This window comes from Drosophila teissieri, chromosome 3L, assembly GCF_016746235.2.
Source record: "Drosophila teissieri strain GT53w chromosome 3L, Prin_Dtei_1.1, whole genome shotgun sequence".
Taxonomy (NCBI): Eukaryota; Metazoa; Arthropoda; class Insecta; order Diptera; family Drosophilidae; genus Drosophila; species Drosophila teissieri.
In genome coordinates this window covers 9,368,293-9,394,341 of record NC_053031.1, presented here as the reverse complement: position 1 = coordinate 9,394,341, position 26,049 = coordinate 9,368,293, and the positions used below count along the sequence as shown (strand labels likewise).

The 26,049-nt window shown below is 45.8% G+C and overlaps 8 protein-coding genes across 13 annotated transcripts; 4 read left to right on the top strand and 4 right to left on the bottom strand.

Annotated features, from left to right (window-relative positions):
• Positions 1–2,051: 2,051 nt before the first annotated feature.
• LOC122618392 (nuclear distribution protein nudE homolog) lies at positions 2,052–5,138 on the bottom strand. 3 transcript variants are annotated; one of them, XM_043794803.1, is made up of 6 exons: positions 4,997–5,138; positions 4,773–4,926; positions 4,332–4,605; positions 4,020–4,277; positions 3,604–3,695; positions 2,055–2,855 (listed from the first exon to the last, which is right to left on the bottom strand). In XM_043794803.1, the coding sequence occupies exons 1-6, from the start codon at positions 5,074–5,076 to the stop codon at positions 2,727–2,729; spliced, it is 987 nt and encodes a 328-aa protein (XP_043650738.1). In that variant the 5' UTR covers positions 5,077–5,138; the 3' UTR covers positions 2,055–2,726. The 3 variants fall into 3 exon arrangements, with proteins under 3 accessions (XP_043650739.1, XP_043650738.1, XP_043650736.1); XM_043794801.1 differs by lacking the exon at positions 2,055–2,855 and adding an exon at positions 3,198–3,482; XM_043794804.1 differs by lacking the exon at positions 3,604–3,695 and having other exon boundaries at positions 2,052–2,855.
• A 741-nt stretch (positions 5,139–5,879) lies between these two features.
• Positions 5,880–6,477, bottom strand: LOC122618395. The gene has a single exon (XM_043794808.1). It carries the CDS (start codon positions 6,340–6,342, stop codon positions 5,905–5,907), a length of 438 nt encoding a protein of 145 aa, XP_043650743.1. The 5' UTR covers positions 6,343–6,477; the 3' UTR covers positions 5,880–5,904.
• On the top strand, positions 6,427–10,195 carry LOC122618393 (type 1 phosphatidylinositol 4,5-bisphosphate 4-phosphatase). 2 transcript variants are annotated; one of them, XM_043794805.1, is made up of 6 exons: positions 6,427–6,530; positions 6,842–7,113; positions 8,390–8,571; positions 8,637–8,846; positions 8,903–9,067; positions 9,137–10,195. In XM_043794805.1, exons 2-6 carry the CDS (start codon positions 6,987–6,989, stop codon positions 9,251–9,253), a joined length of 801 nt encoding a protein of 266 aa, XP_043650740.1. In that variant the 5' UTR covers positions 6,427–6,530; positions 6,842–6,986; the 3' UTR covers positions 9,254–10,195. The 2 variants fall into 2 exon arrangements, with proteins under 2 accessions (XP_043650740.1, XP_043650741.1); XM_043794806.1 differs by lacking the exon at positions 6,427–6,530 and adding an exon at positions 6,586–6,609.
• A 51-nt stretch (positions 10,196–10,246) lies between these two features.
• On the top strand, positions 10,247–11,252 carry LOC122618394 (protein Hezron). Of its 2 annotated transcripts, XR_006326021.1 has the most exons (4): positions 10,247–10,402; positions 10,465–10,653; positions 10,709–11,050; positions 11,112–11,252. XR_006326021.1 is itself a non-coding variant. In XM_043794807.1 (3 exons), exons 1-3 carry the CDS (start codon positions 10,322–10,324, stop codon positions 10,997–10,999), a joined length of 561 nt encoding a protein of 186 aa, XP_043650742.1. In that variant the 5' UTR covers positions 10,247–10,321; the 3' UTR covers positions 11,000–11,193. The 2 variants fall into 2 exon arrangements, 1 of the variants encoding a protein (XP_043650742.1); XM_043794807.1 differs by having other exon boundaries at positions 10,709–11,193.
• LOC122618396 lies at positions 10,912–11,831 on the top strand. Its single transcript, XM_043794809.1, has 4 exons — positions 10,912–11,050; positions 11,112–11,265; positions 11,323–11,459; positions 11,529–11,831. The coding sequence occupies exons 2-4, from the start codon at positions 11,194–11,196 to the stop codon at positions 11,671–11,673; spliced, it is 354 nt and encodes a 117-aa protein (XP_043650744.1). The 5' UTR covers positions 10,912–11,050; positions 11,112–11,193; the 3' UTR covers positions 11,674–11,831.
• Positions 11,832–11,964: 133 nt separating this feature from the next.
• LOC122618391 (calpain-B) lies at positions 11,965–15,889 on the bottom strand. Its single transcript, XM_043794800.1, has 3 exons — positions 14,739–15,889; positions 14,401–14,675; positions 11,965–14,208 (listed from the first exon to the last, which is right to left on the bottom strand). The coding sequence occupies exons 1-3, from the start codon at positions 15,674–15,676 to the stop codon at positions 12,647–12,649; spliced, it is 2,775 nt and encodes a 924-aa protein (XP_043650735.1). The 5' UTR covers positions 15,677–15,889; the 3' UTR covers positions 11,965–12,646.
• Positions 15,890–16,320: 431 nt separating this feature from the next.
• On the top strand, positions 16,321–20,438 carry LOC122615943 (transcription initiation factor TFIID subunit 2). Its single transcript, XM_043791130.1, has 6 exons — positions 16,321–16,453; positions 16,517–16,571; positions 16,634–18,399; positions 18,459–18,871; positions 18,931–19,141; positions 19,202–20,438. The coding sequence occupies exons 1-6, from the start codon at positions 16,404–16,406 to the stop codon at positions 20,370–20,372; spliced, it is 3,666 nt and encodes a 1,221-aa protein (XP_043647065.1). The 5' UTR covers positions 16,321–16,403; the 3' UTR covers positions 20,373–20,438.
• A 156-nt stretch (positions 20,439–20,594) lies between these two features.
• On the bottom strand, positions 20,595–25,645 carry LOC122617552 (ataxin-2 homolog). Of its 2 annotated transcripts, none has more exons than XM_043793457.1 (4): positions 25,527–25,645; positions 24,465–24,832; positions 22,353–22,682; positions 20,595–22,292 (listed from the first exon to the last, which is right to left on the bottom strand). In XM_043793457.1, exons 1-4 carry the CDS (start codon positions 25,561–25,563, stop codon positions 20,595–20,597), a joined length of 2,433 nt encoding a protein of 810 aa, XP_043649392.1. In that variant the 5' UTR covers positions 25,564–25,645. The 2 variants fall into 2 exon arrangements, with proteins under 2 accessions (XP_043649392.1, XP_043649393.1); XM_043793458.1 differs by having other exon boundaries at positions 22,353–22,676.
• Positions 25,646–26,049: the final 404 nt, after the last annotated feature.

The window sequence follows — 26,049 nt, the reverse complement described above, 5'->3', positions numbered from 1 at the left end:
CGTTTGTGTACTCGTTTCCGTGCCTACATTACGACGACGCGTCGCGTATTTTAAATATTTAAAGACCATAAATGCCGTAAACCTTTGGGCCACCCTCGCCAATTTTTAGAGGGTGCCGCCGGAAGTGGAATTCGTTGGTAGCCAAAAATTTCATGCGAAACGGAATTAGTAGATAATGATACAGTAGGAATTCGAATCCGGTTTCCTGTCTGGTTCTTTTCGGGAAATTAATGTTTACAGCATGAGAAATGAGTGCTAAGTCATTCTCAAGGGTTTTTAAGGCTACACTTTGAAGGTGAATCTAAAATAAATGTAATAAATAAATAATATTCTAAAAGATCCTAAGATTAAGATATCAAATAAAACACAACAATTGCAAGAACATAAATGTAGACCCAATTCGTAGTTCAGTAACTTCTAAAACTAAATGAAAAATAAAAAATAAAATTACCTAAGGTTTCCGATAAAGATAAATTACCTGTAAACAACTCTCCCAAAAGTTCTAAGGACTTAAATTACGACCAATAACCAAAATGTATAACAGCCACTTTTCGGCCAGTTACCGATTTAAATTATACACTCAGTCTGAAGTCTTTAAGCCATTCGTTTAATGACTTTGATAATTTGGCCAACAGACTTTACACCCTGTTTTTTGAAGCGTTTCGAAAGCTTTCACTTTAAGCCAGTGTTTTGATACAGTTTTTTACGAGCTGTTTGCTCGTTTTTTATGCCGAAACAATTGAGTTTGTTTGCCTTGCAGAGGGCAAATCGGGTTCGCTCGCAGTTCCGAGCTTGACCCGCTTATTGGGACTGTTGGCCAGGTCCTGATTGTTGGCCTTTGTGCTCCTGGGCAACTGGTATCCGCGGCCAGTTAATTAGCTGCCAGGGATCGTCCCTCTCGCGGGACTTCATCAGGCGACAGGCTCGGCGCAAAAAAACGGGGCAGATTCTTCAAATTACTTTTGAAAAAAGGGCGGCATTGGAAGGGGATAACTTTCAGTTCCCAGTTTCAACGTAACCAACTCACTTTTAGAAAAGCAGTATAACATTATACTTCATGTTAGATTCATTTGTGTTTCAATATTTAATGATAATTACATCAAAAAATAGTTCATTCCATAATTTTAATACTGCTTAAAACCTTTAAAAATAGAATACTGCGAATAATTTACCTAAAAGAAGAATCAAACCAATATTTATTGATGGTTTCTTTTGTGAAATAAATAAATAAATAGCTGCATAGCTACATTTCGAACTAAGTCTTATAGACACCGATGCATCCGAATTGTTTTTCGGTGCAGTCATGCAGGACTGGCTTTGTGTCTGCTCACTTTTATTTCAAACGGCAATTGCATTGTGCCATTCCCAATCCGCTTATGGCCACTGCCACGCCCCCTGGACCACCTAGACCGCCCATGCCGCACAGTCCGCCCTCGGGAGCAAACAATGCACTCAGCAGCAAACAAGAGCAGCAAAGACCAGGACCAGAAAGTCCGTCCCTTTTCCCTGGTAAAGTGCTCTGCGTATGATAAAAGCTTGTGTCATATTTTCATTTTTCACCCAGTTTTCCCTTGCTGCATTTGTTGTGGCGGATTTAAAATCTGAGAAAGAAGTTTTCCAGCCAGGCAGCCAGTATGGCTCGCCTAATGCCAAACACTCGACGACGCTAACCCGTGCTTACTTATAAAAAGCAGAGTACTTTCATTAGCTTACCGCCAACGGACCTTCCCGCCAGCAAGGTCGGCATCAAATCCAGTTTATTTCGTCCACCGTGGAGCACCTTGGTGCGTCCACCAGCCGACTCCATCCACCATCTCAGCTCAACTCCGTGCTTGGGGTAAAGCTCAGGATGAAATCCGCCATGAAATGGATCTAAAACGGAGAAAGTTTCCCCTGCGAAAAGCTCTCGAAGCGGAAATTTTGGCCTTGGCATAGGAATTGACGCAGCATTCACCTTGTGTAATGAACTCAAATAATATTTAAAACTAATTAGTTGCAACGCACACGGCATTGACAGTGAAGTGCTTGTGGGTGGTTTTCTATTAAACTAATTATTTTGCTCTTTATTATTCCATACATATATATATATACTTTGTTTGCCTGTTCGTTGGATTTTTGTTATGCTTTATACAGTTTGCCGTTAGCAATATTTTGCATTTTTACAAATTTATATTCGGTCGTAAATATAAACAGAAAATAGCTCTGGGGAAATAGTTAGAATATAACTAGATGATCGTTTTGATATTTCTTTTTTTCCGGGTTAGATCTTGTCTTTTTCCTAAACGCTACGAGTATTGGTTGTCCGCTTGAAGTATAATACTTGGACAGAGCTTCTTCGCTTGTTTTGCTGGGTAATCAACTTTAAACTTAGTCGCTAAACACATTGTATGCCAAAACAATTGTGTTGCAGTTAACAATTTAAGTTAAAAGTGAACCGAGTGGGTACTTAGCTTAGAGGTATACACTTAATTCGTACTAAGGCATGTTATATGTTGGGCTCGAAACAACAACATTAACTGTTGTGTAATTTATAATATCAATATCGCAAGTGGTTTATACAAAGTCAAGTTAGGTCAAATAAATAAAGAGGCAGCAGAAGCTAAATTAATGCTAACAGTAACATTAAAGTAACGTAACGTAAACGTAAAGCCAACTGAACAGTATCCCGCCCTGGTTGATTGGGTTTGGGTTTGGGTTTAAGGATCACGCCGAGGCCGTAATCCACACTACTCGGCATCCAGCGAGAGACAAGGCAGTCCGGCCAGCGCCGGATGTGTAGACTGCTGGGAGGAGCGGTGTCGCTGCGGCATGGGCTGGCCATTCTCGCGGTACGTCTTCAGTTTCGTCTCCATGGCCTGCAAAGTATACAAAACAAGAGCGAATTAGGCACAAGTCAGTAAAATTTATCAAAAATCAACTATAGAACAACTATAGGAACATAAAATATATATGGCCAAGTGGTTCTAAAAGTTTCCTATCAAAAATCACACACTTTGTGGGTACTTGAAATTACAATTCCTAGACTCGGCTTTCAAAACTGAATTGCACTTTGGATATATGCCATCTTAAGCGGAATGCAAGTGCTCAACGAACAAAAACAAAGAACATAAAATAAGGTACAAATAAGTTTTGTATTTATTAACCAATGCAATTAATAAATGCAAGCGGAGGGCACTAAAATTAGCCTTAAAGTTTGGAGCGCATTGGCATTGTCAAAGCGGCAGGCTGGCGTCTGGCGAGTTGCGCATGCGCTCGGCGAAGCGCCTGAAAATGTTTGAGCCCGCACTGAGGCTTCCGGAGGAACTCCAATCGCTGGCGGGCGTGGACTGGGCGCTACTGGTGGCCACCGAGCTGCTGCTGCCGCCAAAGGCGCGGCGAAAGAGACTCGACTCGCTGGCCGATGGCGGCGGCTGCAGAGTTGCCGGGCGCTCGCAAATGCAGCGAAACTTTTCGCAATCGGGACATAGCAGTGCCTTGTCCCACTAAAAACATACGGAAAAACACATAAGCTGATGGTGGGAGTGAGGGTTCAGGGAAAGTGTAGACGAAACAAGGAATGTGGGAGGTTGGCATGCTGGACTTATAGTTTTCGGAGGGACTTACGTTTAGTTTTCTTAACATGTCGGCCACAATGTTGAGCGCCGTTGTGCGGGAGCTGGGGTTCATGGAATTGCCATTGATTTGGTTCTCGGGATCTGCAAGAGGAAGCACACATACACAGCATGTTAGTCGAGAGGTTAGTTGGTCAACTACTAGCTACAGACGCAAACACAAAACGTAAACAAATCGCCTACTAGAAATGTTGCAAACTCTTTCGTCACATTTGGGCTCTTAATTTTAATAATTTACAATACAATTACAATTGATGAGGTACTTAAACGGGCTATCTTTGTGGCAAACAAATAAAAAGAAACAAATAAAAAAAAAAAAAAATTAAATGCAAGGCTTGAATGTTTGGCGATTCGACTTGGACAGTTTTAGCACACGTCTGGTTTTCTTTAGGGAACTGAGTATCTTACTTTTAAGCGAATGCTGCTGGTTATATTCGTTTCTATTAACTAAGCTGCCATTGAGGGCGTTTACGCTGACGCTGGTGGCTCTTGTGGCGACAGTATTGTCGTGGTTTACCAGATCGCCATTGGCCACAATACCATTTGGCAGCGAGGCGGACGAGTTCATCGAGCTGTTGACCGTATTTGTGTCGTTTGCCGTGGGAATGCTCGTTCCATTGACCACTGGGGTAAAGCGTGACTTGACGTTCAGCTCTTGTTTGAGATCTGAAATACAGTTGATGAATTAGTTTTCAATTCGGTATCCCTAGAAGCACCCACCTCTCGTCTCATCCATCAACCGCTGCAGTTTTTCCTGCAGCAATCCCTTTTCATCCACTTCCAGCTCTAGCAGGGCGTTCTTCTCGTAGGCCTGATCCAGCATTTTCTCGAAATTCTCTATGCTTTCGTTGAGTATGCGATGGGCACGCTCCAAATCGTCATTTTTCTGCTCCAGCTGCCGCAGGTGCACCTTCATGGTGTCGCGATCCTTCTTCATCGTTTCCAGCTGCTTCTCCATGTTTGACATTTCGATGCCATGCGAGTCCAACTTGACCTGAGGATATAATAATTGTAAAGAATGAGCTTGTGGGCAAGGAGTTCAAGGCCGCTTGCAATTAAAATACGGAGAATAACACCATACAAAACTAAATCAATTTCATAGCTTTCATAAAACTTAGTTTTAATCTCAGTAAGTGTAAGTCGGGTTTAGGTTATAGCCACCTTGAGAGACTCGTTTTCCCGCTCAAACATTGTTAGTTTGGCTGTGAGATCTTTGATTATACTCTGCTTCTGGTCCAGAGTGGCGTCCATTTCTATTTCCATTTCGCGGGAATGCTCCACGAACTCGTCGTACTCCTGTTTCACGTCTGTCCATCTGGAAATAATAAGTTGAACTGAGCTATTTGACTGATCTCAGAGATTTAAAAAGGGATTTGGGAACTTACTCTTTGTGGTACTGCTTGGATCGTTCCTTCCAATATCTGCACTCATCTTCCACACTATTGAACATCGGTGGCGACTCCATTTCTAAGAATTATCCTTGGCTGCTGACTTCTTTTTGTGATTTGTGTACTAATCGGTGGTCAAACTGGGTTTGAAATTTCGTTCGTTCGAATTGATTTAACTTTTAATTTCTACACAATACTAGGTACTACGGTTGGTCTATTCCTGCATGGGTAATTATTCGTGTTTTTTAGCTGCTTTGTTTTTAATTGCTCTGATTAAAATGCCAAAACACAGTTGTTGTTCAAGTCGAAGTTTTGTTTTTTTGTTGTTTCGTGTTGGGTGGTGAATAGTCTATAAGTCGGTGAAGAAAAGTGAAAAATCAATTAGAAACAGGTGTTTGCCCTGATTTTCTTGTTGCTGTTGCTGTTGTTCTGGTTCGATGCCCTAAAATGGCAGTCGGTTCTGTCCATATAAAATGTAAATAAAATCAAATTAAACAAAAATCATTTTTGTGACGCAGCTGCTGCGGCAGCAACAACAACAACGAAAACAACGAGGATGATGATGATGAGCAGCAACAACAACAACAAATAGCTACGACGAAGTTTCCCATACAACAACGCACTGCATGGAAATGAAATCATCGGCGATTTTCTCTTGGAATTCCAGTGCCTATACCTGGGATTTCATGTGGCCCGAACGCCCACGAGTTCTACTTACACTTTGCGCTTAATTTTGCTACGTTTTGTTTGTTTTATTTACATAAAATCAGTGTAAATAGTTATGCTTGTAAAAATTTACCACTACTCCAAAAACGCACTAGCCAACCCTGGCTTGCGTTGCCAGTGTTGAGTAATAGCCGGGCATTTGATTTTGACAGCCCTGGTCAACAGTTGATATTTGAAATTTAATCAATATATAATGTTTTACTCGGCTTCTTTCTGCGCTTACGTAATTTTCTTATATATTCCAAATCATATTTCTCAATTGGACGAGCCGTAAATGTTAAGGATTTGTTGGCCGGCTCATCGCTGCTGGTATCGTTCGAAATGTGAAACTCCGAATCGGAACTGTCTTCAATTATTTGAGCTGAGCTTAGAGTTATATCGCGAGAGGAGCTGGGAGTTTGTGCCAGTGTAACAGCATTTTCGCCAACTACGCGCATGGGCAGCGCTTTATAATGATATGAAACATTTTGAGTTGATCTGCGACGTAATTTGTGTTTTCTGCTAGTTTCAAAGTCACTGGAACTTGTGGAGGTGTTATTCTTGCCACTGTTAGAACCTTCTTCGCTGTCAGAATCCTTACTGGCACTTTTATTACATTTCTTTGTGCTTTTTGACATATTTGTTATAAGCCGTGGCGGAATTGTTTTGGTTCCAGCAATAAGCAATGTTTTGCTGAACTAGTTCTGTACCATTTTACCGAAGTGGCAACTCCCTGGCAGTGCCTCCGACTGCATAACGTTGCCAGATAGCCAGCCAGAGTGTGGCCAGATCGCAGCGACGGCAGTGCATTTTCAACAAAAATAAGGTAAAATATAGCACAAATATGGCCAGCAATTGTTAAACAATTAACGCAATTGCCAGAATAATAACCAAATGTCAACTGTGTGAGTGCGACAAACGAGCTCGCGTGGGCGTTGCACATGCAGCAGCATAGAATTGATTAATTGCGGCGCATGCCGAAAAGGGAAAAAAGGGAGGATGTGTTTCAATAAACGCGAGTGAAAACCGCGACGAAGGAAAAAAAAACCAACTGCTGAATCGTGAACAAAGAACTCGTTGCGTCCGAAATTATGTGGCACAACAACTAAACTATTGGATTTCCCACTCGTTTTCCAGTTGAAATCAACGCGTTGCAGCAGCCCCCGCAGCAACAGCAACAACAAAACAAAGGCAATTGGGAGTGCAGCCTAACGGGAGTTGCACCAGCACATAGAGATTATAATCCGGATTTAGGTAACCAATTATCGGGAGATAATCCACCATGGCGGATCCAGAGCGACAGAGCCTGATCAACAAGGACGACGGCAACGGCTACAATTCCGTGGACGCCGTGGACGAGGGTACCGATAATCCGGGCAGCAGCTCATCGGTGGCCACAAACGAGGACGGTGCGTATCGTTACAGTAAAGCCGGCCATTGAACCCGCATCCAATCAGCCGGGCGGCCCATTGGAAGCCCAACAAGTGTGCGGGCGCTCCACTTATCCGCATCCACCGCCGTGATTCCGAGTTGTCTGCTTGCCGTCTCGCTGGGCATTTTCACACTTCACCCAACTGAGTCATAAATGCTCAATGGGCGGGGGGAGTGAAGAGCAGCACAGGGAGAAAAACTTATGCCCAAATTCTATCTTAAATTGCCCAGCATTTTTACAAATTAATATGTTCCACATTCATATTGATCTTAAAGTTATAGGGCCCAGTATATTGAAGTTTCCTTTTTTTTTTTAAGAATAGTTAATATTAAATGATTGGTTTGGCCTAAATGTCAAATTGGCCACGTACACCTCAAAAAAAAAGTGTCATATTATCTCCAACTCTTATTATAATGTGAACATCGTTTGTATGTACTCGATGCCGGTATCGGCCAGATATTCGCACCGTCTTTGTTATTGTTTATGCTAGGACGCCCGTAATCAGCGTAAAAAGCGTTCCCCACAGCTGTTTAATCAGCATCGATGTGGAGGTGTTCGTAAAGTGGTGGTTAAGCGGGGGCAGCCAAGTCCATGAGTCATCATGTGATTCGCTGCCTTATCGCAGTGCAGGGCGAAAATAAAGGCATTGAGGTCTGCGATGAGCAGCGGTTCCATTGTTTACCAAGGAACCTGATCTGCAGCTCAGGGAAAGCTTACCCATATCATTAATATACTCTGTAAGTGTTTAGTTACAAGGGACTTTCCATGTTTCCAATAAGTGGTTTAAATCAGCTGATTCGACGAAATGAAATTTTGTATAGGAACAGCATATACTGAAAACATATTTTGGTGGTTTTAATTTGTTTAATCCAATTATAATAAACGATCTTCCTGGAGAGTGTGTGCGATGTCTTCTTTGTCTTTCCTTGCACAAAGTTCGAACTTGTTTTGCTCGAGAGACGAGAACCACAACTGCGGTCTAGCTGCTCTAGTTTAATGCTGGGACAGGAAAGCTGCATTCATAAAGCCAAAACATTGACCCATTTGGTTTATCGCAGCTTCCCAGAGCCACACACTATCAGAAAATGCAGTTCTCACTCCCTCCGCGAGCCAATCTTCGCCAGATGAGCAGTGTGGTTGAGGGAACTCTGCTGGCGAGATGTATTTATTCTACACCAAAGGTCTTGGCTTCGAAGGGCATAGGTCTACATCTCATTATAAGTAGTCATTAATACTTTGCAATGCAATTTTAGGCAATGGCGCACCAACGGCAGTGCCTTGCATTGGACCTGATGAGCTGCCGCCGCCATATCAGCAGAGCACCAACACAGGAGGCGTGCCGATGGTCACCTGTCGGGTATGTCAACACATGATTGACATCACCACGAAGCGGGAGCAGCACGTGGTCAAGTGCACCCACTGCAATGAGGCTACTGTGAGTAGTTCGAACAATATTCTTCGATTCCAATTGTAACTCAATACTCCTTTGGCGATCCACAGCCCATTCGGAACGCTCCACCGGGCAAGAAGTACGTTCGCTGCCCATGCAACTGTTTGTTAATCTGCAAGAGCTCGTCGCAGCGGATCGCTTGTCCAAGGCCCAATTGCAAGAGGATCATCAACCTGGCCCCAAGTCCCGTCACCCCGCCCGTGCCAACCATGCCGGGCATGTGCCGCGTCACTTGTGGCCATTGTTCGGACACGTTTTTGGTAAGCTATTATTCGAAATCACTTCAGCAGGAGTCTTCTAAAGCTTGCTCTTGCAGTTCAACACGTATCACAACGCCTTGGCCCGGTGTCCACACTGCAGGAAGGTCTCATCGGTGGGTTCGCGCTTTGCTAACAGCCGCGCCGTGATGTTCGCCATTGTGGCGCTGCTGTTCCTCATCACCGGCATCGGTGTTACCATCGGCACATACTCGATTGCTTCGGTAAGCCATTTAAATACAGCCGAAGTATGTGATTTTCTAAACCCACATTTGTTTCCTATTCTTTTCTAGGATCACGGTGGCATGTACTTCCTCTACGTGGCGCTGTTCGTGATTTCAGGGTGCATGCTGGCCCGGTCTGCCTACTATTTCCGCCTTAAAGTGAGCGCCATCGATGGGCCAATGTAAAGCTAAAGCACGGGGCCAGTAGCAAGGAAGAAAGTGCATTGTTTTATTTTTATATATATTATTCATATATATCATTCCTTTTGATATTAAATTTAAAACTAAACACAAGCAGCCAATTTGCAGACGGAACATATGAACATTTCTCCAGCAGTCCAGCTACAAAAATTCTTTGTTTCGAGCAAAACTAAAAGCAAACCTAGCTAAATTTACGAAATGAGGTCCCCGTTTAAAGTGATTTTGAAAAGCATAATTAGGATATTAAGGCCGTAAATAACTACACACTATACTAAAAGCAAATATTTCAAGAGTCGCGGAAGCAACTACCATTAAAGTGCTAAATGAGAAACCGAAATCTGTAGGCAGTCATTAGTTTTTAGGCCAGCGATCGATCAATCCACAGTGCATCTCATTTTTAGAATCGTCAGGCTCCATTTTAAAGATTGTACAGTTTCGTTGTTTAAGTGTCCGATTTGTTATCCGTTCGTGCGTGTCCTGCAACTATTTCGGTATTTACATATTACGTATTCGTTGATACGCTTTTGAGTTTTGTGTTGCCTAGAATTTATCCAATGCACTTTTCTCAGTTCGCGCCAAAGCAGCAGAAAGCGTGTTTTGTTTCTTGGCGTTAGAAATAATTTGAAGGGTATGCTAATAGTGCTAATAAAGGTACATACATACGCGCATATATACCATACATACATAATTATAATGAAAATAAACAAAGCAACACTTCTTGAACAACAGAGAACAAGCAACGCTCATGCAGATCCAAAAAACAAAAATCAATTTAGACAGCAACTGCTAAAATGCGAAATGCATATATATATATGATTAAAAGGAACGGTTTACTTTTGAAATATATATATATATATACAACATTTATATTTAGTACATTATAAATTAGCATACATACACTGTAAATAAAAAGAAATAAAACCACAAGCACCACCGACTTTTTGGCGACCAAAACGACGGCAAGACTACGGAACTCGTAGAGTGCCTTGAACTTGACATCGGACATCGGCTGGCCAATTCGATTTCATTTTTAAAGTTTATCTCTTGACCAAAATGTCATCCTTGGCTCCTTGCTTCACTGTGGGCTCTATAGTGCGCTGCAAAACTTGTTTTGGCGAAAACTTTTCGGGAGAGGTAACTCATAAATTTTATGTTTATATTTACTTCCACATTATATAATATGCTCAATTCCCCAGGTGGTGGCCTTTGATCTGGGCGTGAAAATGCTGATGATGAAGTGTCCATCGAGCAAGGGCGGTGGCGACGAACAGACCATCTGCAACCTGACCATCGTGAACTTATCCCTGTGCGTGGACATCGAAATAGTGAAGGAAATGCAGCCCTTGGATGATGTTCAGCTCCCAGAACCGATCAATATCCCCTTAGTATAATCTCTATATAGATATTTGAGAGCCCTCACTCAACCATTTGCGATTGTAGATCCGAGAACGATTCCGATACGCAACCGAACATCGTACTCTTTCCTGCCGGAGCTATCACCCGAATGCTTCGCCCTTTGGTCAAGCTCTGTTCAGGCTGTTGGTCAAGCGTTTCGGCGATCCCGCGATCAATTGGCAGAGCCAAGGCGACCATGTGGCGATCAATATACTGCATCAGGTGGTCATCGAGGCGCCGTATGCCACGGAGAATATCAGATACCAGGGGTGGGATCCCAAACTGGCGATATACGTCCAAGGGGTCGTTGAAGACTTCCGCAGTAAACAATTCTAAAACGACGCTCGTGCCCATGGCAACAGTTGTCTAGATAGCCCCCGGTTCTCTGTACGTTTTGTTTATCAACAAAACAATTCAAAATACACATATTGCCTCGACACCCACACAGAATACTACTCTTTATCTGCCAGGGGAAAGCATTCTCAATTGTACACATTCGATTTAATGCACTACTAATCCAAACACACACCATGGCCGATGATGAGGATAAACCAAAGAAGCACACGCTGGACACCCTGTTCATGGTGTATGCCAATTTCCAGGTATGATGAACCAGTTAATTGGAAGTGATCTTCATTTCATGAATCACTTAATGGCAGGTTATACCCACCGACATCGAGAACGAGGTCTTCGACAGCATACTCCTCTCGCAACTGGACGCCTGGCTGGAGCAGGCCAAGCTCATGCCCAATCCCATCACTCGAACTCAAACGGGCCTCATTTACATGCGATACAAGTGCGTAAAACTGCTTGAATTATATCAATCCTATACATAATCTCTTTCTTTATAATAAACTTGCTCTAGGAAGTGGCGATTGGAGTACGAAGACTTTCTGGAGGTTCTGAACAACTTGGCCTCCGATAACAACCTGCAAATAGACGACATGAAGCAAATAATGGTCGACGCTGGAGTCCCGAACGGTGCCGATGTGGTTATAGTCGTCAAGTAGACTGCATCATCACTGCCTTTTATTTACATACATAAAAAAGTCGCACAACAAATTATTAATAGTAACAATTGCATAAAGGAGTAATTTTGATTAGTTAAATTGTTCACAAAAATTATAGTACAGTATAAAAGCGTTCAACAAAGAGCCTCTAAACCCAATTGGTTAATTTAAATTAGTTCAACACTTATTTTGACGTAGAGGGTGCTTAAGGTATGTTTTGAGATTGCTGATCAGAAAACTAAATACACGTTATACGGGGAGTACATATTACATATAGACTGATATCTTCATATCCTGCTTAAGCTTATAAATATTCGATGAGTGATTAATTGGCTTGCTCGCTTCGCGTTGCTTTCCTGATAACAATAACAACGTTTGATTGGGTAACTGCGTTTGGCTGGACTTATTCGTAGCACCTGGGCAAATATATGAAGGGCTGCTCAGAGCTAACGATGATACAAAAATACATGCTTATTCATTCCGTATATCTAATAAATATTGTTGATGCGTACAAATGGCTTTCCGAGTGTCTCGTTGCGAAAGGTAAGGTAAAGTAGTAATGCACTGTTCAGTTTGTACTAAAAAATTTCCGGCTCTTGTCCAGGTGCATGGAGCACATTTTTTTATTGATGATTGCTGTTAGTCATCCCTCCAGTTGCTCAACATAGTATAAATTCTATGGCGTTAATTGTATAAATTGTGTATTCGGTTTTTATACTGTTTATCGTGCATAGCAACCTCGTGCCATTCCAAGGCCACTCCAATTTCGCCACATGATTTGTATTTCCGGATTTGGTCATATAGATAAGATTTTCTTGTTGGCTCAGTGAGTGTATCTCTTTTCATCTCTGGGCCGCATCGTCATGGATCTGTGTGTTTTGCTTTGCTCATTTGAATGCATGAATAATGTAATGCACAGGTGGATTAAGTATACGTTGCACTTAGGATTAGATTAGTAGCAATTGCAAGTAATTTAAGAGTAAATTGTTCGCTCCAGCCAGTCGTCCAAGTTGAAGAAGGCCGTGTCCGTGTTATCCGTGTCCCGTTCGCGGAACATCTCGATGAACGTCCTCACCTTGATGGCACACATCAAGAAGTCGTCGAATGGTATTTGTCCCTCCCGCGATCCGTAGCGATGGGCCAGGGCATTCAGGAGCCGGTTGTTCAGATGGTAACCAGCCGAATTGAGTGCTCCTCGCAGATGGAATCCATCAATACTGCCAGTGCGACGTGGGTCATATAGCTTAAAGACCGCCCGCCACTTGGCAATATCGGTAAGCAGAGCTTCGAACTCCTCGAAACCAAGGCGACCGGAGCGATCCTTGTCCAGCATGGCCACCATCGAACGCACGGCATCCTTGGAGAAGCCATCAGTGCCCACCATAACATCGCGCATTGAGTGGTCCAGGATGCGCTTCAGCTCCTGCCAGTCCACTTCCTCATCGCTGCCAGCCACGCTGTCGAACAGACGACGCAGTGCAATGCGCTGCGGATCATCCTCCTCCTTTGGAGTTGGTGGCGGCAGAGACGGTGCAATGCGATCGTCGGTCTCGCCAAAGCCAACCTCATCGTCGTTCTCCGTCATGTTGTTCCTCGTCTCCGAGAAGACGCGAATAATGAACTCGCCCTCCTCATTCGGATCGAAGGTCGATGGAATAATCAGGTAGTGGCCAGGTGGCAACTTAAACCTAGCGCAGACCTCGCGCGTGTTGATAAAATGTGGTGAACGGGCCACCGAAGCTCGGTACTTAAAGAAGTTCAGTCCTTGGGGCTTCACTTCCATGTCACGGTCTGTGAGGTGATATATAGCAAATCCGATGGTCAGGCAGTCGATGCCCACGTTGCGCTTGCTACGTCGGTTCTTCTGCATGAGGGCCACAATAGCTGTGCACTTGCCATCATCATCCTCGTCGTCGGGATCCTCGAGCGATATGATATACTGTGGGTTGTGCCAGAAGGTCTCCAGGAAGTTTCTGCAACCTCCGGCTGTTACGCCCGATGTCCACTCTCCCTCGAACATGGACATTTCCCACTTGCGGCGAGAGCTGTTCTGCTGATCCTCAGTCAGCGAGTCGGGCGACAAGTTACAGATTTCCACGCGATCAAAGTGATTGAGGAAGTCCTGGAAGGACATCCAAAACTCGCCGTCCCTATCGAAATTCAAGCCAATCTCCTCCTTCGTGTGCTCTGGTATGAAGCGCCACTCCGGCGAGCTGTCACTCCACGGACCGCTCCACTCGGCATCGTTGCCCCATGGATTACGCATACGGATCATGGGCAACTTTCCTTGACGATTCGGCGTCGAGATGTCCATTAGGCATACCTTGGTAATGGAGTAGGCATGACCGCGGATCAATCCTTGTGGCGTCTCTGCTTCCAGAACATGTGGATCCGGCTCCAAGGAGCAACCCATCATCGAACCGCGCTCGGCGGCCTTCATCATGATGCTGAATAGATTTGGGGGAGCCTCCTTGATGTCGTACCACTCGGTGACGCCGCCAGTGAAGTCCTCCATGGCCTCGCACGTGGTGCCGCCTAAGTGTGGGGATAAGTTTACCATATAGTTTTTTAGGCTTTAGAATGAAAGTATTTAAATTTCAGATCTCTACAGCAAAGTTCTAACCGGAAATCTGTTTTCTTTAAGAACCTATGATAAGCATAGTGTATTATTAGAAACTAGAAATAAATTTTGGCATGCCACAATGCTGATAATATTTCATTTCTTACCCTTGAGTGCTTCATAAGATCCGTGGAGCTTGGCGTAAGCCTTCTCCAGCAGGGCGCTCCAAAACTCGTTCTTCTCCGTAGAGTGCATGTAGATCAGCTCGCCATTATAGGTGGGCAGTCGGTCATCAATGACCACTTCCACCCACTTGCCGTACTGCCAGAACTTGAAGTGGAAGATGCCAGCGTAGTTCTCCTGGAAGTCCTGATCCGGCGGGATCACCCTGAAGAAGAGCGTCGAGTCCTGCGTCAGATTGGCAGCTGCAGCCAGGAGCCAGCTGTGAAGGATTGTTACATTTCTTAATTTATGTCCACTTATGTTTAAATGTGTTTTGCCTTACCAATCGCCAAGTTCTCCTTGTTGCACATCGAATCGTGAATAGCCCTCCACGAAGAACTGCGGATCATCGACGATGTCACCTGGGCGCAGCCACTCGTAATAGCGATCCGGTCGCCGTGAGTACATCAGCGAAGCGTTGGTGGCCGGAAAATCGGGATCCTCGAACATGGTTCCATTGGCCACGCAGCTGGCGCGCAGTGATTCGAAATCGCCTTTGTTCACGCTGTTCTGCCGGGTACTAGTGGCCTTGCGACCCATCCAAAACATGTTCTGGTTCTCGGGCACCTTCACGCTGGTGAAGCTTAGCTCGGCCACGCCGACAGAAGGTTCCTCCTCCTGGGTTGGAGCACTGGCCGGTGGCGGAGCCGAGGGATAAGGCAGTGCTGGGAATCCGGCACTGTGCTGCGGAGCCGGACTCGTTGGCATGGGAGCGTACGGCATTGGCATACTGGGCAAACCGGGCATGGCAGATGGATATGGTGCAAGCGGAGCAGCCGGATAGGGGAGATTGGGCTGCGGCATGCCAGTTGGATAGGGCATACCGGTTGGATAGGGTGCCATTGGCGCAGTGGGGTATGGCAGCGAAGACGCGTTCGCTGATGGCAGACTGGGATAAAGTCCTGCTCCCGGGTATGGCGTGGCACTTGGATAGGGTGCCGGCGCTGAGGGGGCTCCTGGCACAGGCATTCCCATACCCATTGGGTGTCCCGCGTACGAGGCATTCTGGGCATGTCTCGTCTGCTTCACCACATATGGCATTCCGCCCACGGATTCGGATGATGGATAGGGCAACGAGGGGTAGAGACCCGCCGAGGGTTTGGGGGCTGCTCCTTCGCTCCCGCCGCTGACTTCATTCTTGCTGTAGCCCAAGGCCGCCAAATTGACAAGGCCAATGCCACTGGCATGATAATTCTTGGGGTAATTATCAATGCCGTACATTTTCACTGGGTTTTCGATGTGGTTTTCCTATTCCACGCACTGGTTTTTCCCTAAATCTACGGACTAATGGCGTTGTAAATCGGCTAAAACTACGGAACTGAATGATATAGAGATGTTTATTAACTCGCTGCCGTGGTAAAACTGCTGACTCGCTGGGAATTGTACGCTTTAAATGGGAGAAGTATCCAAATTTAACTTTCTCGGTAAATGATTCATAATCTTTAACCCTTATGCGTTCTATATATGTTTTTTATATATAAAAGTGCAAGCCTAAACGTTTTTAAAAGGCTTAATGAAATACTTATAAAATTCTTATTTATTTGTTAATTTCAAAAATAGATCATCAATATATTAAATTTGTTTTAATAACCAGTCTCCATACGAAGAACTTTACCTTTATTTTAATGTACTCTCCTAAATTAGTATTATTACTTTATTTGGTAAGTATTTAAAGAAAACTAGAATTTGTGTAGGGTATATTTGCTCACTAACGTAAGCAATTAAATTAGGGTCAATATTAAAGACGCAACATGTCATATGGGTTAAACAAGGCATGCAGGGCTACAGTTCCACGCAGAGTTGCCACCTTGATCCAAATAAATTTGGTATTTTTTTAGCCCTGTCGGCATTCTCAATAGAAGAAGAAGAAGTTAAACAGTACCGTGTTTTTTATGATAACAAACGCAAATTAGTTGACAAATTCTGGCGAAGAACCGGCATTTGAGCGATGGAAACGCAACCTGAGGTGCCCGAGGTGCCGCTGCGTCCGTTTAAATTATAAGTTTTTCCTCTGCTCTGCTAGAAATACAAAAATAATGACTTTTCCTTTCTCAACAGCACGGCGCATCAGGTTGTGAGCCTCACGGGCATCAGTTTCGAGCGGAAAAGCATAATCGTAAATACATATAATATATAAACATATATATATGTATGAAACCTAACACCTCCTCCTTTTAGGGCGTGGTCGAGCTCACCATTGTGCCGAACAGCGAGAATCTGCGCCTGATACGGCTGAACGCCAAGCAGCTGAGGATCTACAGCGTCGTTTTGAATGATGTCTGCCAGGCGGAGTTCACGTACTTCGATCCCTTCCAGAACATCTGCTACAAGGAACCCAAGAGCCGCGTGCTGGAGGTCTACTCCAAGCATCATCTGTCGGCCGCACAGTTCACCGATCCGGATGTAAACAACGGCGAACTGCTCATCCAAGTTCCGCCCGAGGGTTACTCTATGATCCAGGAGGGTCAGGGTCTGCGCATTCGCATCGAATTCTCGTTGGAGAATCCCAAATGCGGCGTTCATTTTGTCATACCACCCGCTTCCACGGATGAGGAGACACAAATGAACAGCTCGCATATGTTCACCAATTGCTATGAGAACTCCACGCGATTGTGGTTTCCTTGCGTGGACAGTTTCGCCGATCCCTGCACCTGGCGGCTAGAGTTCACCGTGGACAAAAATATGACTGCTGTGTCGTGTGGAGAACTTCTAGAAGTCATTATGACTCCAGATCTGCGAAAGAAAACCTTTCACTATTCGGTTAGCACTCCAGTATGTGCTCCGAATATTGCTTTGGCTGTGGGTCAGTTTGAGATCTACGTGGATCCGCACATGCATGAAGTGACCCACTTTTGCTTGCCCGGATTGCTGCCGCTGCTAAAAAATACGGTTCGCTACCTGCACGAGGCCTTTGAGTTCTTCGAGGAGACCCTATCTACGCGCTACCCATTCAGTTGCTACAAACAAGTGTTTGTAGACGAATTGGACACGGACATAAGTGCTTATGCCACAATGAGCATTGCTTCGGTGAACCTACTACACTCCATAGCTATCATCGATCAGACCTATATATCTCGAACCTTTATGTCGCGGGCTGTGGCTGAGCAATTCTTCGGCTGCTTTATCACATCGCACCATTGGTCGGACACCTGGCTAGCCAAGGGCATTGCGGAGTACCTGTGTGGACTGTATTCCAGGAAGTGCTTCGGCAACAACGAGTACCGCGCTTGGGTGCAATCTGAACTGGCGCGTGTCGTTCGCTACGAGGAGCAGTATGGCGGCATTATTCTCGATTGCAGTCAGCCCCCAGCTCCGTTACCTGTTTCGGGCACTAACCCATCGGCTGCTGCCAGCAAGCAGCAGGAGATTGTCCACTATTTTCCCATTAAAAGTTTACACACCGTGTCGCCGAAGTATGTGGAGGCGATGCGAAGGAAGGCGCATTTTGTAATCCGGATGCTGGAGAACCGCATCGGCCAGGAGCTGCTGATTCAGGTGTTCAATAAGCAGTTGGCATTGGCTTCTAGTGCGGCTACGACGAAGATCGGCGCAGGACTCTGGTCTCAGCTGCTCATCTCGACCAACATCTTTATCAAGGCTATCTTTACGGTAACGGGAAAAGATATGTCTGTTTTCATGGACCAGTGGGTGCGCACTGGTGGCCACGCCAAATTTTCGCTCACATCTGTGTTCAATCGCAAACGAAACACCATTGAGCTGGAGATCCGCCAGGACTTTGTTAATCAGCGGGGCATTAGGAAGTACAATGGTCCATTGATGGTGCAGCTGCAAGAGCTGGATGGAACTTTTAAGCACACATTGCAGATTGAGAGTACTCTGGTGAAGTCCGATATCACTTGCCACTCGAAGAGCAGGCGTAACAAAAAGAAGAAGATCCCTTTGTGCACCGGTGAGGAAGTGGATATGGATTTATCAGCCATGGAGTAAGTTTTAAATGAAATAAATGATTAAACATTTTTGTTAACATATTTACTTCACTTAGTGACTCACCTGTGCTGTGGATTCGCCTCGATCCGGAAATGATTCTGCTGCGTGACCTTATAATCGAGCAGCCCGACTTCCAGTGGCAGTATCAGCTTCGGCATGAACGTGATGTAACTGCCCAATTTCAGGCGATTCAAGCCCTGCAGAAGTATCCAACGAATGCCACCAGGCTAGCGTTAACCGACACCATAGAAAGCGAACGTTGCTTCTATAAGGTGCGCTGCGAGGCAGCCCACAGCTTGACCAAAGTGGCCAACCAGATGGTGGCTTCCTGGAGTGGACCACCTGCCATGCTGAACATATTTAGGAAGTTTTTTGGCTCGTTTAGTGCTCCGCACATTATCAAACTGAACAACTTCTCCAACTTCCAGCTGTACTTCCTGCAGAAGGCTATTCCCGTGGCCATGGCAGGTCAGTTAGTTGAGTTAAGCTGGGTGACTTCTTTCATAAACATTTGCTTTATTTTTAAGGTTTGCGCACATCTCATGGTATTTGCCCGCCGGAAGTGATGCGTTTTCTTTTCGATCTCTTTAAGTACAACGAGAATTCGCGTAACCATTACACGGATGCATACTACAGGGCGGCTTTAGTAGAAGCTCTAGGCGAAACCTTGACACCTGTTGTCTCCGTTGCCATTCATGGCACGCAAATCACTACGGACAGTCTTTCCACGGATGCGAAGTAAACTTGACAATCGGAAATGATTTCCTCATATTAAGTTTATTTAATTCTTATCCGCAGGCTGGTACTGGATGAGGTTACACGTCTGCTGAACATGGAGAAGCACCTGCCCTCGTACAAGTACATGGTGTCTGTGTCCTGCCTGAAGGTCATCAGGAAGCTGCAAAAATTCGGTCACCTGCCCTCACTGCCGCACATTTACCGCAGCTATGCGGAGTATGGTATATATCTGGACCTTCGCATTGCTGCCATGGAGTGTCTGGTGGACTTCGTGAAGGTGGATGGGCGTAGCGAGGACTTGGAGCATTTGATTACATTGCTGGAAACTGATCCCGATCCGGCTGCTCGCCATGCCCTGGCCCAACTGCTGATCGACAATCCGCCTTTCACTCGCGAATCTCGCAGCCGCTTGGATAAACCCAATCTCGTGGATCGTCTATGGTTCAGTATTAACCGATTGGCCTACGATACAAAACTTCGCTGCGATATTGTCGATCTGTACTACGCACTATACGGAAGTAAGCGACCAAATTGCTTGCAGGCCGGTGAGAACCAAAGCTTCTACAAGGATTTGATGAAGGACAATAATAGCAGTGTAGGCAGCATAATCGGTAGCTTCAAGAAGACCAGTGAGTCCAAACCACATTTGCCAACGCAATCGGATACCTTGGACAATGAGCCCCATGAGCGCCAAAAACCGGCCATGGTTACAATCAAGCGGACGGCCACAGAAGCTTTTGAAGTGGGCGATGAGATAATCAAGCTGGAACGCAGCGAGGAGATCACCGTGCTAGATGAACCAGTTAACGTTCAGGCCTACGACAGTGAGACCAAAGTGAACATCCTGCCGGCAGATGACGATGCACCTGATTCCCATCAGGTCACCAAGCGCCTTAAGACCGAAATATACGCCGAGGATGATAACTCGTCCGTAATGCTTGACGTGGGCGATACCACTAGGTATGAGAGTAGCCACGAGGAGGGCAAGTTGAAGTCCGGCGATGGTGGGCTCAAGAAGAAAAAGAAGAAGGAGAAGAAAAAGCACAAGCACAAACACAAGCATAAGCACAATAAGGACAAGGACAAGGAAAAGGAGCGCGATCGCAAGGACAAGGACAAGCGTGACCCGCAGATATCCCGCCTGCAGGCACGCGAGACAGCCACTCCGGACACTCTCAGCTCGGCGGACAGTAGCAACAGCAACAGCCTGCCGCCCATGAACCTTAACTAAGTGCGGGTTCTTTCGGGTGGGGAAAATGCAATGCTTGGGGGATAGGTGACAAAATAAAGGTAGAATACCTTACACTCATTTCGTAAAAGGGTTGCCATTATTTGTTAGTTGTATTTATACGTTTATTTGTCGGTTTATAATTTAACATTAAGGAAGTGCTGAAACATTTTTACAATACTTACAAACTAGACAAGGACATTTTAACTAAAACAGGACATGGGTTCACTGCACCTTCGCCTTCGCGGACTCCACCTCCGGAGCTGCCGCCTTGGGCTCGCTGCCCGCCACGGCGGTATCCTGCTCATCGCGTGGCCTCCTCTTCTGCAACGCATGGACATGGGCCAGGGCATGGGGATGGGATTGACCCTCGATGGGCTGTAGATACGTGATACTACCGCCGCCGATGCCAGTGGCCGTTTGTTGATGCAGTTCTCCGGCGGACGGAGTGGACAGGATCTTGACCGACGGCTCCGAGGGAGCGGCCAGCGATCTGTGTTGCTGATGGGCAGCCAATTGCCGCGTGGCCAGTCGCATGATATGAGCGTAGTCTACAGGAGGATGATTGCGGTACTCCGGATGATCCTTCACGTACTGCTCATACGGCACGGGCACTGGGACGGGCACTGCCTTCACTGGATATCCGGCATCCACCAGAGCTTGGAATTCGGCCTGGGTTAGGGGCTTGCCATTGGGAGGCGGCAGGTTCAATTGCTTCACTTCATCCAGAGTCCGTAGCTTCTGAATAGGAGCTGTAGTGGGCGTGGGTCGGGACGGTGTGGCAATTCCAGTTCCCTGGGACACGTAGATACTGGACTGTGAGGGAGACGGTGAGGGATACTCAGCGTGGAGCGGCAGAGCAGTGGGTGTGACGGCCAGATTTCGCTGGGAATGCTTTAGCGGATCGGGCGGACTGGGATAGAAGTTGGATGGCGGCGGCGGAGAAGGCGATCCCTGTCGTTCGTAGTCGGCATAAAGCAGTGCCTTAGTGGGTGAAGCCAGCTTGTAGTGCTTAGAGCGGTGGTACTGCTTGGGAATGGGACTCGGCTTGGGTGCCCCAGTGGGCGTTGCCTCCTGGTAGTAATACTGCGAGGGCTGCGGCTGATTGGCCTGCTGTGTGGGATAGACGACGGGTCCCAATCGCTTGGGCTCCGATGTGGGATAAATGGGCGTCGGCTGCTGGTAGTTGCTGAACTTGAAGAGCGATGGAACGAACGGTTGGTTATTGGCATCCAGCAGGGAGTTGGGTGTGCTGGCCAGGTATGCCTTGGGTTGCCTGAGGGCGGGATGCGAGGTGGGTGGTGGTGGGTGCTGGGGAGCGGGCTGCCTTGTCGCCACCTGCTCATTGCTGCTGTCCACGTAGGCCAACGATTGTCCTGGCTTGTTGGCTGCCAGCAATTTCTCAATCTCACTTTCCAGAGAGGACTTCGCCAGCGGATGGTTGGGCAGGGTCTTGTAGCTAATCTGTGGCTGGTAGTAGGCAATCTGAGGTGGCAGTCCATGGATGAGTTGCTGGCCGGGATGTGGTATCGGCTTGTGGAGCTGCACACGCTGCGGTTGTTGCTGTTGTGGCTCATCATCCTCTTGCAGTTGCTGCGCCTGAGGCAAGGGCAGATATTTGGGGCCTCCGCGTGGATGCGAGTACGTGGGTGTCACCAGCTCCTGCTCGGCCACAAAGCGCTCCCGGTAGCCACCAAGTCCTAGTGAGGGATCCGCTTGTTGCAACACTTTGTGGGTGGCAGCCGTGCTGTGGATGGGCAGAGGCTTGGGTAGCTGTTGCTGTTGCTGCTGTTGGTGTTGCTGCTGCTGCTGTTGATGGTGTTGCTGCTGCTGCTGCTGACGAAGTTGCTCATGATAGGCTCTAGCCTGCAGCTCTTCCTCCAGGATCTTAAGGAACTGCTCCTCGGGAATAACTTGGTAGGGCTTTTGGGAGTTAGCATAGATTAGTATAGAATCTATGCTAGTCGTAATTAGATGACCCACCTGCTGATGTTGCTGCGGCTGCTGCTGCTGCTGGGGATTCACCGATCGATGCTGCGGAGCGGGCAGCGGCAATGGCAGTTGATAGGGACCCACTCCCTGGTACTGACGTGCACGTGGTTGCTGCAGCTGTTGCGGCGGCTGCGGCTGAATGGACACCGCGTATCGCTGCTCCGCCTCCTGTTCCTGCTCCTGCTCCTGCTCCTCCTCGGCCACCGGAGTGGATGACTTCTTGGGCGCACTGGCCGCCGCACCCTTGCCTTGACCTGCGGCCAACAGGGCCTTGGGCTGGTGATGGCGCATTATATCTTGCAGATACACGTAGTGCTGCACCTTCGAGATACGGATACAGATGGGAAGGGGAAAAGTGAGTGGGCGCATAATTATGGTGGGTGTGTGAACTGGCAGCATTCAGCCGGCGGCCAATGTCAGCAGCCGTTTAAAGTGGAGCCGCATGACCAACACCATCACCATTACTTAAAGAAAAAAACCGAGCAAAAACCGCAGCGGCAACAACGGGTTGCAGGTGCTTCAGAGCGGCAAACGCTGTGAGAATGGCGTGGCATCTAAAAAATGAGTTTATATAACACTTGTGGCAAACTTTGGCAACGCCAACACCAAACACAACAACCACAAAGCCTGCGACTCTTCGATGTTGCAACAGCAACAACAAACACTACACTGTGCAACAAGGTTTCGCCGTTCAAGGAATCGGTTGTGTGGGCCTTGTAAAAATATCAGGGATTTTCTATAAAAAATTTAAAAATAATATACAATAAAGATATATAATAACAATGCCACATAAGTTGAATATGAAACGAGTCTATGCATAGAAATGCTGTTCTTTATCATAAAAACTATTGATTGAGTACAAGATACTTTTTTCGTGATATGACAATAGTGATAAAGATAAAAATCAAAGAGTGTTTCAAATAAATTGTTTAACTATTAGAAAAACTCTTCAAATATTGAACTTCCCTTCTACAAATATGTTTTTTAAGCAGTGTACTATAAGATTCCATAAAAACATAGAAAGCCCCTGAATTCTTGTGAAAACCTGTTGCACAGTGTGCCATCGACTATTCACATTATTATGGCAAATAAAGCCGCCGGCGGGCGAGTCAAGGCGCCATGAAGCGACACAAAGCTGACAGACCAAAAGTGGGGTGATTATAGCATTATGTCAACTTTCTTCCCACGACAAGCGTCATTGTTTTTCCACGGGCTCCGATGTCTTGCACTATTACAAGACCCATCTGGAGACCCGGTGGCCGGTGGCGAAGAATTGAAGAAGCCATTGCCAAGCGAATCGGATGAGTGGAAACTCGAGTTGGAAGGCAGGAGGTGGAAATTGTTGTGTTGACGCGTAATAAGACAAATAATAATTTTGCAATTATGCATTTGTTGCTGTCGTCGTCGCCGCCGTCGTCGCCGTCATGTCGTGACTTAGTTTTGCCAATTGCATTTATAATAAAAATATCATTATTATTATTACAACTTTTGCCGGCGCTTTTAATTTCTATACATTTCGCAACATAAACATTGTCTTTGGCTAATTGCAATCGCCTTTGTCTACATCTATTGCAATTTGTTCCGAATATAAGCCAAGATATTGGTCAAGGTTTCTTGGCCTCGGCGAAAGGGAAAATTTGACAAAGTCCGTCTGGGATTTGAATTGGGATTGGGCTTCATTTGGCTTTCTGCCTTTTATGTTTTATGTTGCTCGGGTTGGTCTCGGCCGAGATGTTTACATCCGGCATTTTGCAAAGAATCGTGTGCCTGCCCGCCGATGCCAAGTCACGATCTCCCAGCTCGTCCGATGTCCAATGTCCGACCTCTGATGGCCGCGGGGCCGAGTCAAAACCCCAGACAAGAGCCGCGATGTCGATGGAACGCCCCCCGATTGGCACAAAACAAACAATTCCCCGTGGCAAAGGTAATCCGTCAGTTGGCCAGTCGATCAGTGGATCACCCACTCCCTATTGAACAGCCAGGGATTCGGCTGGGGTTTATGGGTCAACTTCGAAAACAAGTCCTGAAGTTGCTGCAGATAGTTTATAAGTTGTGAAGCCTTCAACTTATCTATGATCTATGAATCCCTAATTCCCAACTCACCTCCTGGCTTTGCTCGAGCAGTTGGGCGGCATGGGGTCGGGAATTGGCCGCCGCAAAGTTCCTCAGCTGGGGCTCCTGGTGGGACTCGTGCTGCTGGTGCTGGTGCGGCGCAATGGGACGGATGATGAACTGATTCGGCTTGGCGCCGTAGATGGTCTCCTGCCCATCCTCGGGATCATCGCTGGCGGCTGGTGAGGCCGCCGCACTGCGGTGGTTGGGGTACAGAGACGTCTCCTTGGAGCTCACCTGTCGCTTGTCTTTGGTCGCCTCCGATTCCAGCGGTGTGGAGGCGGAGCTCTTGCTGTCTTCCGCCGGCTTGGCTTGGCTGCTCTTGGCCTCCGCATCCGCGGCCTGGGCGCAGACGAGGCCTGTGTGGGAGGACAGGTGTAGGTGTCATTAGGTGCCACTTAAAAATGTATGATTGTGGGAAAGAGCACTTATTCCGATGCACAATAAGGTAACCGTTGCTAGATAGGTTAATTTATTGATTTTAATGATGGTCTTTGAATAATTTTAGAGCAGCATTAAATACTATTTTAGTGAATATTGGAATTGTTGAATGTTTTGTATTAAATGTATATGTTTTTTCTTTCTAACTTTTCTTGTAAATATTTTGAATTTGGCTTACTAACTAACTACCTATTCAAAATAGCCTTTGAATAAATTTGATCAAAAATAACGAGTAAGTAATTTTTTTATAAATGCAATTTTAAGGTGTGAATGAATTATATTAATATAACATATTCGGATTTTAAAAATTGCAAGCTAGTATAAATACTTTTAAATATTTATAGCTAATTCAATTTATTTTATAATTTTGAGAGAATATGTCCTGTTAAGTTCTCCATTTGAGTTGTAATTCAATTTAGTTGATTAAATAAGTAAAACATAACACCTAAATTTCAACTGTTGCTTAGGAGAAAAATAAACATATTTAACATAAAAGGAAAAATATAGAAGTATTTTTTAGTTCAAAGAAATTATTTTAAAAGTTTCGTAGGGAACCCTAACCTTTCATAACCAAATATTGGAATACTCCACGCAGATATCGTGTCTACTCACCCAGCAGGAATGTCAGGAGCAAGATTTGGATCCTCATTGTGTGGCGTCACTGCACCAGCAGACTAGTAATTGAATATCTGAATCTGTGCCTGGCCGCTCGCTACTTTCACAGTCACTTGGGTTATATATATTACTATTCGTTTCCCAGTCGTTTTTGTTTTCGTTTTCCTTGTCAGGCGTTTGGGACTACGATGGTCGCATCTGCTGCATCTGCATCGAGCATTGCCGGCTGCAACAAACTGAACCAAAAGGAGCACACAACACGATGCGATTATTACTGCTAGTTATGCAACAGAAAATTCGACACAATCTGACACCGAGTTCGCAAACTGCAAACTGCGAATTGCGAATTGCAAAACCGAAACTGAAACTAAATCAAAGTCTGAGTGGCAATTCGTATCCCGTAATCCTTGGATTGTTTTTGGCGCGAAATTCGTAACGCTACCAATTGGATATGAAAGATGTACTGATTGCTTTACCGTCGTCTGTTTTCCTGTCTTGTGTTTTTAACTTTTTATATTTT